This window comes from Pelobates fuscus, chromosome 4 (genome assembly GCF_036172605.1).
Source record: "Pelobates fuscus isolate aPelFus1 chromosome 4, aPelFus1.pri, whole genome shotgun sequence".
NCBI lineage: Eukaryota > Metazoa > Chordata > Amphibia > Anura > Pelobatidae > Pelobates > Pelobates fuscus.
This window is the reverse complement of record NC_086320.1, coordinates 36,049,684-36,063,309: the sequence shown is the minus strand read 5'-3', so window position 1 is coordinate 36,063,309 and position 13,626 is coordinate 36,049,684. Positions and strand designations below refer to the sequence as shown.

General features: G+C 36.8%; 1 protein-coding gene across 1 annotated transcript in view; it reads right to left on the bottom strand.

Moving 5' to 3' along the window:
• Window positions 1-12,510, bottom strand: part of LOC134609309 (transient receptor potential cation channel subfamily A member 1-like) — a 101,433-nt gene extending 88,923 nt beyond the window's left edge. The window contains exons 1-6 of the mRNA XM_063452988.1: window positions 12,417-12,510; window positions 5,209-5,363; window positions 3,363-3,449; window positions 3,059-3,209; window positions 1,367-1,525; window positions 234-343 (exon numbers count right to left, since the gene is read on the bottom strand). Coding sequence (XP_063309058.1) covers window positions 234-343; window positions 1,367-1,525; window positions 3,059-3,209; window positions 3,363-3,449; window positions 5,209-5,363; window positions 12,417-12,510 — 756 coding nt within the window. The remainder of the gene's footprint in view (window positions 1-233; window positions 344-1,366; window positions 1,526-3,058; window positions 3,210-3,362; window positions 3,450-5,208; window positions 5,364-12,416) is intronic.
• Between the last annotated feature and the right edge of the window lie 1,116 nt (window positions 12,511-13,626).

Below are 13,626 nucleotides of genomic sequence, written 5' to 3'. Positions count from 1 at the left end.
ATTGACGCGAATGAGAGCCTCCTGACTGGTGGTATCTCGTTATGGTGCCACATGGTTGGGGTAGCAGATAGCTTTTATGAGCCGGACAGGACTAGGATCTCAGAATGCATTTTTATTATCTGTTATCTGTTATTTGTTAGTATATTATCTATGTAATACATACAAATATGGAGTTGTTTTAAACCATTGATTTCCTTCCTTGAGTTATGATAGGTACATATTATCGGACTTACAACCGGTGGCATATTCACAACCATCAGAGTCAGACAGGACTGGCCCGTGTCATCCTGGACGCTTGCATCACATTTGAAATTTAAGAGCAATCGAGCGGCCTCACTGCGATCTAGTAAAAATAATTTAATGTAAAAGATTAATTCTAACATTTCAGTTATGTACTATATAGGGCATTTTAGTTATTTACTCCTTATTTTCAATCGACTGCAGACCCACGGTTTGGCCAAATTCATCAAATAACGTAATGAGGAATCCACGTTGTCCCTAAGCAGGGAATTGGACTGTTCCATATTGGAAACATCCAATAACATGTCCTTCTTCTATTGCTTTCAGTAAACTAACTGACTTTAAACCCCCAGGATCAGTAGAGAAAATGTGATCTTTAGCACTAAATTAGACTCTGTATTGTGATCTATTAGGCCAGTTTTTTTTGTTTTTGCAAAAACGGAATATTTAAGGATATAATTGAACATCAATTGGTTATTGATCCACAGAGAAATATGATTGATTGTCATTATGGAGTCAAAAAATAATTGGTTTTCTTTATGTGTCATAATTGGAAATCACTACAATTGGAGCTTTTTGACTTTTTTTTAAAGGAATGTTTTCATGAAATGTTGAACTAAATGAACGTTAGTCTTTTTTTAATCCTAGGATACTAAGTAACTATGTAAGTTAATGGGTATCGCTAGATCACCCCCTGAAGTAGGCCATAGACACACTGGGAGCTATATTTAAAGAGAAAGTATGAGGCCAAATCACCATGGAAGCATGGGATTCAATCGCCATGGAAACAACTAAGAAACTCATCTGTTAGTATTTTGCCCAATAACCTGTCTTTATGTAATAGCCTGGAGGTTAAGGGGTTACCCAGCAGGGATCATAGTGTGTGCTTACATGCACAATGTATTGATCATTTTCCACTGTACATACAATGAGATCAATCATTAGAAATATCTTACTCATTGACACAGTCTTTCACATGTTATGCTGTGCTGATTAACAGTTGTTTTATTTGTGTGTATATCAGATAGCTGGTAACACTATTTATAGCATCTCTCCTGAGTAAACCAGTTTCCGTTGAGATTCAGATATTGAGGGAATAAAGTATACAGAGGGTTTGATGTGTTACCTAGTTCTGCAGCCAGGTGTAAGGGTGTCCGTTGCTTGTAATCTCGCACATTGGTGTCAGCTTCATTTTTCAACAGGACTTTCAAAGAGTTAACTGCATCGTATTTAGCTGCGTAATGCAATGGAGTCTGCTTTGCATTCGTAGTCATATGTATGTCAGCTAGAGAGAGGGTAAATAAAGTCATTTGATTTGTGGGTATGATTAGTACGTAAAACATCAATTGTAATGAAACCACCGGCCCACATAGTCTGCCTATTATGGAAACGTGAAATGCTGTGAAAATCTACTGCTAGTTTAGAATCATTGGCTTTGCTTCCTGATTCCAGATTATTTAAAGGGTCACCCCAGACCCCTAAAGCACTGTAGCTTGCTGGAAAGCTTTATGTGTGAAGAGTGTGTTCTCCTTTTTCATTTGGCAAAAAGTGCAGATTTCAATAAAAATAGACACTTTTATAAATAATACTGGTTACACCCCCCTGGCTTTTAAAATAGGCAACAGGTCCTGTTACTTCCTGGTTAGGTTAGCTTAGTTACACTGACCTCGATAGGCAGCAATTGCTCAAAGCACCTGCCTTGCAAAGGCTTCTCCGTGAGCTGCATTGGGATTGGACAGTCACATAAAATCTGGGCAGGGATTAGAAGGGGAGGGCTTGCGAAGGCCAAAGACAAGAGATCTGCAGCTTTGCAAAACTGTTTTTAGATATAACTCCAATGAAAAAATGCATAAAGGCATGCAAATTTTCATTTGTGGTATATCGCCTAAATAGTGATTATTTATAGTGATATCTATTTTGTATTTGGGCAGTGGATTGTCCCTTTAACCCCTTAAGAACCAAACTTCTGGAATAAAAGGGTATCATGACATGTCACACATGTCATTTGTCCTTAAGGGGTTAAAGGTGTATCCCTGCTGTGTAACTTAATTGATGGCAGATCTTAACCTGAAACCAGCCAACAGTCAATCTTTACATACTTTTGTATTGAATTGCAAGACAAAAGGATGAGGGCTTCTGTAATGACTTATAATAAGAAGATAAAATAGTCCCTACATTTGTGCAACAATAATATTAAAACAAAGTGTTTAGAATAAAATAGATTAAAATAGAGAAAAAAAATTATACTATTATCCCTACATTTTGGTGCTTAGCGAATGAGCCCTGACTATGACCAGTGCTCACTAAGTTATGGTCAGGGTTGTCACTGTAGCAATTTTGGCAAGCAGGTACCTGTACCTGTAGACAGAAAGTTGTTAATCTACCCCAGGTACGGACATGCTCAATATAGAAGGACAATTGTTTCTATAGGATGTCTACTTTAGAAAGGGGGGTGGCTCCCCAGCATAAATTTGTGCTGCATTATGATAAACAAAAAAAAAGGTAAGCAAGCAATTGTGATAATTTCAAGAGGGACTATATACAATGCAATACAATACACTCTGGGAAGGTACATTAATTGAAACAGAACATATAGGTTGCAAATGCTATAATGCACTCCTTAAACCGGTAGACACAATGTTACTCTATATCTTAAGGATGCACACCAATTACACAGTACTGTCTAATTACTGTGTATCCTTAAGATAGAGAGTTAAAAAGGAAGGATAACATTCTATTTTTTTTTCTATTTGTACTATGAAATGTAGGGTTTTGTAAAGACTTGTTATACACAGTTAAGTCCTAGTGAGTCACTTACCCCCATGTTTTAATAAGAAAATGACCATTTCTGGGTAATCCACAGCAGCTGCTACATGTAATGGGGTAATCCCGTACTTGTCAGGCTTTTTAATATCAGCGTTTCTTTCAATCAAAAACTGTGCTACATCTGTGTGCCAACTTTTAGCTACCTGTTTGGGACAAAACATTGCAGTTATTACTAAATTTCGTATTTGTAGTCTAATGTTCGACCACGGCGCCTGATCTTGGCTATCCGGCTACTTATTTGAACTACAATTCCCAATCAACTGTCAATCAACTATTAGGGAAAAATATGGTTTTACCTCATGCATCACTGTTTGGCCAAATCTGTCCCCCTCATTTACATCAGACCCATCTTTGATCAACGTATCGATGAGATGAAAATTAATCTGAAATTGAGCAAATATAGGAATTTTGGTTAAACTTTGCATTTTATTTTACCCGTGTTATTCTTCAGAACCGGTTCTAGAATACGAAAGTTCACTTTAGCACCATGAGAGTTGGGGTGTATTTTCACAAGTTTGTGCCATCTCTTCATTGGCTCTAAAAATCACTACTGGGAATTAAATAATAAAATGAAAAAAAAAAAAAAAAGAACTAAAACGGTAATTCCAGAATATAGGGCTAAATATATCATTTACAAATATTTTCCACGTTAGAGCAATATTGGCCTAAATTTATACAATTCCCTTGTGAATTCTCCAATGTTCCCAGTTTAGTCGATAAATGATAGTAATGTCCTATAGTATTTTAATTATCAGAAGGCAGATTTTATGGGCCAGAAGTCCAAAACCTGACAGATCAATTGAGTTTTGACACAATCGAAAATGATATATTTTTGAAATCCTTTAAAAAAATAAGAAATGTACAGACGAAGGCAGAATAGAGATTAAAAAATCTAACTCTAGCAGTTGGATGACTTTTTTAAGGAAATACAGTGATCAGGAATACAAATTATTATTCATTGTTGGATCAAGATACAGCTTCAAGGTACAGCGGATTACAGTATTTCTAAATTTCCTTTAAGCTTCCGTACACATAGACATTAAATAGTCACTTCCTATTGGAATTCCTGGACTCCAGATAAATGATCCTCCCAGGGCAAATTGTTTCATTTAGCATTTAGTTTTATCTGTGATGGAGGATGAATGTACTGTGAAGAAAAATATATAGCAGCAGGCCCTGTTTAGATGTAATTTAAAGTAGTAATGACTGTTGGTGCGGTGGTCATGGTCCCAAGTGGTTGGTGTAAATTAACCCTTTCAGCCAGCATTATAGGACAAGCTGCCTGAAAATGCACAGTTGCCCACCTCGGCAGGGGGGGGGGGGGGGGGGCTATGAAATAGACTAATAAGGCATCTGCATGTGTCAAAAAAAGCTGCCTTCCCCCACTCCTAAAGTGCCGCCCAAGACAAATGCCTTGTTAGCCGCGCACTAAATACCCTGTGTACATGGGATTGAAAAGGAGGAATTAACTACCGGTAAGTAGGATGCGTGATAGTTTGGTCTATTATACCTACTCACCAACTCTAAATATTAGCGTAAGGGGAATGACCTGTTCTATTAGTGATCATTCAAAGAAAAATGAATTATGGGCAAAAGACACCAGACTGTTAAGGCTAGACACCACAACATGCAAACTGCACAGCTACGAGTATTCAAATATTACCAGTCCCTCATGGCAGCCTGGCTTAACGTGCAAAGTATAGAATACAGACTGCAGACATAAAAGACGAGTAAACAGAGACGAGCCACGTTTAAGGAATACAGAGTAGCTGAAAATCAAGTAAACAGAGCCAAGGTCCAGAGGTCAGTGTAGTCCGAAACCAAGTCAAAACCAGTAAACACCCACCACATGTCAAAATGCAGGTAGCAGAAACCACAACAGGGCAAACATGAGTGGTCAGAAACCCCAGATCTATTCCCATAAGTCTTCGTCAATAATAACTTACGTGATTATGCAAGCATCGTGGCATATACATTGAGTGCCCATTGGGGGGTACAGATTCAAAATTTACACCATGATAACACACAGATGGAGGAGAAACCTTGACACAGACAAGCTTTGCATATTTTAATAGTTTGATGGATTTTTTTAGTCTTTACCTCAATGTCAATTACCAGTATATTTTTAATTCAAATTTATACCTGTTCTTCTTCATCTTTTGCCAAGTGGATGAAATATTTCAGAATGGTTGAAGAAGACTCTTCATGAATCACTTCCTCGGGAAGGTGAACAGAACCTTCGCCATCTTCATAGGGCACACCTACCAAACCACTGTAGGTCTCAGAAGACGTGCGACCTTTGTTGGTGGAAAATAAGAAATTAAACCTTGTTAAAGGTTGTATGATGATCTGCCAATGTAAAAACTGATGGTGATGTTAGTTTTAGCCACACTCATAATGGCCTCTACTACTCAATGATTTAGGAATATTTGTGTTCAGTAAACAAAATGTAAATGTAATATGGACTGACAGTGAGAAATAAATATACCCAATGGGATGAAATAACAGTAGGGCTGCGTCACATACAAGGGAGCGACTTATTAAATGAAACCGAAAAGATATAACTGGTATGTGAGCGCTCCAATTAATTATGCAGATCTACATAAAAATCAAGATGAAAATATCAATAAACTTAAAAATGACCAATCTCGCCGAGCTCACCACAATGACCACCATAAACCACAATTGAATGTACTGGGTGAGTCTTATCTGAATCAGAATACTCTACACATATATATAAGAGTATAACAAAATATCATTTATTGTATAATAAACCAATCATAAAAAATGAAACAACATCTCAAAACGTCCAGTATCAGATGTAAACGTGATGAATAGTAAGGGGCCCCTTATTCATATTCTTGTCGACAAAGGACTGATGTAAAAAATCAGAGATGTGCACATTAGCATAAAAACTATATGTGAACTCAAAAAAGTTCAAGCAGTAGGCTCCAGTCCAGTCCGTGAAAAAATATATAAGTGGATAAACGGATAGTGCCCAGACGACCAAGCCGTCTTACGGAGAGGGAGCTCAAACACCAGCCAAACACCCTGGTCAAGACTAAGAGGGAAGCGATAGGGATGGCCCCAAAGGTGAAAAATCACATCCAGATATGGAAAACTATGGGGATATCACTTCAGCAACTTACCCTATCCGTCCGACCATCGGGTGAGAAACTGGGAGCACATAAACTCCAAACCGTGAGGGCTGCAGGAAAAAGGCCGTTCTCGCCAGGTCGCTTGCCGAAAATCAATGGCGGGTCGTAAAGGACGAATCGGCTGGGAAGTTCAAATCCGTCGGCGGTGTGGTGAGGTAGCAGACAGCACGTCTACGCGTTTCGTCCTAGCTGGAGGACTTTTTCAAGACAATGTCTGCTGTCTAAGAGCCGGGTTTATATACCCACTCTTAATTGATTCATAGAATGGTCATGATTGTTAATTGATAAACTGAGATCATTACAGATCTAAAGTAAATGGTCATAATTGTTAATTGATAAACTGAGATCATTACAGATCTAAAATAAAATATGCTGCAAGTGGATAGAAAAACACAAAATATAATAAATGAAAACATATATCCTTATTAGGACAATCTCATATTATTAACATCGAAAAATTATATATATATAGACATAAAATAAAGATTAAAAATATATTTTTATTTTTACTTTTATTTTTACTAATAAAGTATTTCAATCTCAAGTTTAACAGAGATAATTAATCAATCTTGATTTGTGAGCCTTTTTTAAAAAATAATAATAATGATAATATAGTTCAATTGTTTTATAAAAATCTGTTATTTATATATATTAGATTAGGAACAAGAACATTAAAATAAATGTTGAGCACTATATTTTTGTATATATATTTATATGTATAATTAAGAAAAAGAACATTGGAAAAAAATGCTGAACACTCATATAGGATTCATATAAGTGTTAAAGAGACCATGGGGTCTAAGGTGAATCGTAATATATATGTGGTTCCCGATTCATCCTCTCCCACATATAGAGACAGTGAAAGATCTTTCACTCACAGGGACAAATAAGTATGTCTTCCAAATTTTAAATGTTACATTCCACTTCTTCATTTAACCCATTAGGAGTAAGTGTGTTGAGTCTAAAGATCCATTTAGTTTCTGCTGTAATTAAGGCTAATTTTCTATTGGGTATATTCTCTGCAATATGCTCGATGCCCATTACTAAAAGCTGTGAAGGGTTACTGTCATGGGCCATTTGGAAGTGTCTGGCTACTGGAGATTTTTTATCACGGTTGCTGATGGCTCGTCTGTGTTCCCTGAACCTGGCTTTTAATGGTCTCGAAGTCTGACCTACATATAGCAAGTCACAAGTACATATCAACAGATATACCACAAATGAGGTATTGCACGAGATTCTAGTAGTTGTATGGAAGTTCTCATCTTTAGAGGAAGGGGGAAAATTCTTTTTTCCGTGACATATGTGTTGGCAGGTTAAGCATCGGGTGGCACCACATTTGAAATTTCCTGCTTCACATAATATCGATGTTTGATTAGTTTTTGCAGTCGGAAATTTGGAAGGGGCCAATAGGTTCTTTAGATTCCTATTTTTACGGAATGTTACTCTGGGTACTTCAGGGATACTGAAACTAAGCCATGGATCCAACCGCAGAATAGACCAATGATTGTTTAGGATATGAATGATCTGGTTGTACGCCCTATTGTACGTTGTCGAGAAGATGGGACCTTTATTCTGACCCACCTCTCTAGTACTGATGTGAAAGTCTATCCTCGGTTTAGACCTAAACCGAGGATAGACTTTCACATCAGTACTAGAGAGGTGGGTCAGAATAAAGGTCCCATCTTCTCGACAACGTACAATAGGGCGTACAACCAGATCATTCATATCCTAAACAATCATTGGTCTATTCTGCGGTTGGATCCATGGCTTCGTTTCAGTATCCCTGAAGTACCCAGAGTAACATTCCGTAAAAATAGGAATCTAAAGAACCTATTGGCCCCTTCCAAATTTCCGACTGCAAAAACTAATCAAACATCGATATTATGTGAAGCAGGAAATTTCAAATGTGGTGCCACCCGATGCTTAACCTGCCAACACATATGTCACGGAAAAAAGAATTTTCCCCCTTCCTCTAAAGATGAGAACTTCCATACAACTACTAGAATCTCGTGCAATACCTCATTTGTGGTATATCTGTTGATATGTACTTGTGACTTGCTATATGTAGGTCAGACTTCGAGACCATTAAAAGCCAGGTTCAGGGAACACAGACGAGCCATCAGCAACCGTGATAAAAAATCTCCAGTAGCCAGACACTTCCAAATGGCCCATGACAGTAACCCTTCACAGCTTTTAGTAATGGGCATCGAGCATATTGCAGAGAATATACCCAATAGAAAATTAGCCTTAATTACAGCAGAAACTAAATGGATCTTTAGACTCAACACACTTACTCCTAATGGGTTAAATGAAGAAGTGGAATGTAACATTTAAAATTTGGAAGACATACTTATTTGTCCCTGTGAGTGAAAGATCTTTCACTGTCTCTATATGTGGGAGAGGATGAATCGGGAACCACATATATATTACGATTCACCTTAGACCCCATGGTCTCTTTAACACTTATATGAATCCTATATGAGTGTTCAGCATTTTTTTCCAATGTTCTTTTTCTTAATTATACATATAAATATATATACAAAAATATAGTGCTCAACATTTATTTTAATGTTCTTGTTCCTAATCTAATATATATAAATAACAGATTTTTATAAAACAATTGAACTATATTATCATTATTATTATTTTTTAAAAAAGGCTCACAAATCAAGATTGATTAATTATCTCTGTTAAACTTGAGATTGAAATACTTTATTAGTAAAAATAAAAGTAAAAATAAAAATATATTTTTAATCTTTATTTTATGTCTATATATATATAATTTTTCGATGTTAATAATATGAGATTGTCCTAATAAGGATATATGTTTTCATTTATTATATTTTGTGTTTTTCTATCCACTTGCAGCATATTTTATTTTAGATCTGTAATGATCTCAGTTTATCAATTAACAATTATGACCATTTACTTTAGATCTGTAATGATCTCAGTTTATCAATTAACAATCATGACCATTCTATGAATCAATTAAGAGTGGGTATATAAACCCGGCTCTTAGACAGCAGACATTGTCTTGAAAAAGTCCTCCAGCTAGGACGAAACGCGTAGACGTGCTGTCTGCTACCTCACCACACCGCCGACGGATTTGAACTTCCCAGCCGATTCGTCCTTTACGACCCGCCATTGATTTTCGGCAAGCGACCTGGCGAGAACGGCCTTTTTCCTGCAGCCCTCACGGTTTGGAGTTTATGTGCTCCCAGTTTCTCACCCGATGGTCGGACGGATAGGGTAAGTTGCTGAAGTGATATCCCCATAGTTTTCCATATCTGGATGTGATTTTTCATTTTTGGGGCCATCCCTATCGCTTCCCTCTTAGTCTTGACCAGGGTGTTTGGCTGGTGTTTGAGCTCCCTCTCCGTAAGACGGCTTGGTCGTCTGGGCACTATCCGTTTATCCACTTATATATTTTTTCACGGACTGGACTGGAGCCTACTGCTTAAACTTTTTTGAGTTCACATATAGTTTTTATGCTAATGTGCACATCTCTGATTTTTTACATCAGTCCTTTGTCGACAAGAATATGAATAAGGGGCCCCTTACTATTCATCACGTTTACATCTGATACTGGACGTTTTGAGATGTTGTTTCATTTTTTATGATTGGTTTATTATACAATAAATGATATTTTGTTATACTCTTATATATATGTGTAGAGTATTCTGATTCAGATAAGACTCACCCAGTACATTCAATTGTGGTTTATGGTGGTCATTGTGGTGAGCTCGGCGAGATTGGTCATTTTTAAGTTTATTGATATTTTCATCTTGATTTTTATGTAGATCTGCATAATTAATTGGAGCGCTCACATACCAGTTATATATTTGTGTTCAGTTACTATAACTCTTCTAGAACTGTTAAACCAACACCCATGATGTGAGCGAACCGGGGTCCACTGACTGGGGTCTTCCACCTTATAGTTAGAGACTGGGTCTGATGAACCCCCTGTCATAAAACATTAACTGTTTACATGCAACACATTAGTGAGCAGATAAAATGAACCAATAAGTAGTCCTCTTGTAGATATGGAGTCTGAAACGTGTGAAGGGAGCCACTGTATAGATCAAGGTATATTTAGCTCCATCCCACAGCCTAACACAGTTTTAATTATGAAAGAAAACATCAATAGGGAGACCTTATTATATGGTATATAAATAGATAAATATAATATATTATAGATATAAATAAGCATTGCCAGTCCTTTATGGTGGCCTGGCTTAACGTGCAAAGTATAGAATACAGTCTGCAGACTTTAATTATATTGTTTAATGTTTCATTTAATTATAAATGAAACATTAAACAATAAGGGCCCTAGGGCCAGGGTCATTGCTCTGTAGCAGTGCTTAGTGGGGCTGACCAACGTGGATTCATGTAATTTCACGCCAGGCTCACAAGTCCCTTCCTGTTAGGCCTGTGATGCAGGTTGTCCCTTCATGCCTGCCCATCCCTTTCCTTGTTTACAAACCTTTACATATTGGGGGCGATTGGCAATATAATCCTGAGAGATACAACATGTTGTTCCTTAAAATACATTTATCAATAGTGCTTAGTGGGAGATTGTATTATATCTTTTAATTGCAACAAAATACATTAAATGAGATTTAAACATGATATAAAAAGGGATTTTCCCATAATACATATTACATTCTAGATGTGAATTTTCCAATGAGATTTAACACTTCGAATAGGGAGTATAAAACCATTGTGTAGCAAATGGTTCATTATTCCGTGTGCAAGAAAAAAGTTAATTTATGATAAGTTCTGTCCACCTTTTGGGATGAAACAAGAAGTGTCATGACTGCCATTACAATGGAATTTAAATCTACCCTTGTCATGAACAGGTTAAATGGACCACCGTTGCTCTCACTGTAATCTTATATCAACCATATATCATCATTACTATCTGCACTGGGAACAGCTGTGTAATTATTAATACCAATTCTCCAACTGTTGAATCAAACTTCTCTTACCCGGAGACTTCTAAAACATGTTATCTAAAGGATGTGAAGAAACCAGGGTCTGTTTACTGCTAATACCCACTTGTCTCGCTAACAGCAAATCATATTGCCTTTGAATAATTTAAATTGCATCCTACATACCACTGTATCTATGTAATAAAAAGGGATAGATCTGCTTATTGACTGTATTTTCCCTGTATAAGAAGGCACGCACATAAAATCCATAATACTGGTATGTAATTAATTATTATAATTATAGGAAAATTATACTTTGTTAAGAAGAAAAGCCTAAAAATGCATATTCAGTACTATTAAAATATTTATGGAAGATCAAGTCTGTCCCGCTATTTGCAAATGTTTTATATTATTTAATCCTATATTATATGGAAAAAAAGTTGATTGTCCAGGTTAATATAAAATTTAGTTTAATAGTTTAATAATAGGATTTGGGAGCTCAGGAATGGGCTTGTGAATGATACATCCAGAAATATATCACAGGATGTGTCAAAATCCTCCACACTGCACATGAAAAGGGGAAAGGATAAAAATGGATACAAATGTTATCGTCTACATTTCATTTTTAATGCTCACTCCAAGGTTTTAAGGGGTGAACATAATAGTCAGTAAGGGGGCATTCAAAACACACTATGATTTCAGTGACCCTTCTCACTGCGATGTGGGCATGCATCATGGGAGTTAGTTGTGAACATACAGAGTATTAACCTATTCAAAATCAAGTTCTTTTTCTTTCAAAAGCATTTATTTTGAACATGTGATCCATAGTTAGCACACAAACAGCAATTTTGTAGAGAGTAGACACAATGAATGGTAGTGTTGCACAGTGTGCAGCACTGCCGCAGGAAGCAGCTCTAGCAGCCATCTGAGGAGTGGCCAGTGGAGGGATCCCTAGGCTGTAATGTAAACACTGTATTTTCTCTAAAAACACAGCGTTTACTGCAAAAAGTCACCAGAACATATACAATAAGCTGTAGTTGTTCTGGTGACTATAGTGTCCCTTTAATTTATTTTTTTCAGAACAAGCATTCCACACGCTCTTCATTAGCTGTAATTTGTGTTCAGAACTTAAAACTGCAATTTAAAGATGAGTATTAATTGAGACTCTGGGTTTGACACGCAATTTGCATATTTCCGTTTTACATTTTAAATGTTTTTCTGCAAACAGGCAGTAACAGAGCAGTGTTGGAACATCCAGTACCTTGTTTAACTTTATTGAACTTTGACCTCTTCTTGGACGGGACGTATTTGGCATATTGATTTTGGATCCAAGAAACCTTATCATCAGATGCCATGGAATCCTGCTGTAAGACATAAACGATGTATCAGTCTATTAGATTGTGTATTCACATCAATTATTTAGTCCTGGGTTTTTAAATAGAATTCAAGTCCTATGTGCATGTATCATCTGAACGAATTGAACACTTCCCAAAAAGTTCCTTTAAACACTTTGACAGTTATACTGTGCAGGGTCTCCACCAAAGGAATCTGTTACCTCTTTTAATTTTAGATTTTCCACTTAAAACTATGAGAGATATCCTCTGGCAGTAAAAAAACAAAAACAAAAAAAAAACAACTAATGTTGACATTCTGTTCTTCTTAGGCCCTCACTGAAAGGGAAACAGAGACTACAGATCATATTGTGTATGTCTCTGATTTAGTAAGGGGTGGTGTTTTTAGAGAATTGAGGTGAATTGCCAAAGCTGTAACCAATTTGGAGGGCTTGTCACGTAAAACTGTCCTAAACGTTTGCAATTTACTTATTAGATGTCCACATTTCAAAGTTTAGTGAATAAGACTCGATGGTGATACTCTGGGTGTTTGTGAATGTTAGATACAGTGTTGCCATTTTATAACTCTGTCCTGCTGTGTTGACATCTTTATTGTAGTTAGCATGATCACCCAAAAGTCCATCACGTATCTGTACTGTTTCTTTAAACAAACAGAGGACTTATGAGAAGGAGATTGAATGTCAGGCCTTGGTTTCCTGTTTACCCACTTCCACCACAAACTCTACAAAAGAAGACATATTATATATCTGTTTCTTACTCGTCACATACTTCTTGCAGAGGCAATGAATAGTGTGACAAAAGGTTGCCGTTTTGTCACTAGAGCGTCTTTATACTCAAATCAATATTAGCCCAGCTGTGGGTAGAGACACAGAGTACATATGGCTGTAGGGGGTGGACACATACCATTTTTTTAGCGTAAGAGATGTACATCTAAAATGGATGAACTGAAACCCAGTGTGCAGTTACAAGACTGCAACTTCCATAGTCGCTAGCCAGCAAAATGAATGTCATCAAATACTATTCATTTATTGTTTTTAATAATCGTACAGCCTGCAGTGAATGTCATTTAGACCCATAGGCGTGCGCAAGGGGTGTGCCTGGGCACACCCTAATCCCCGC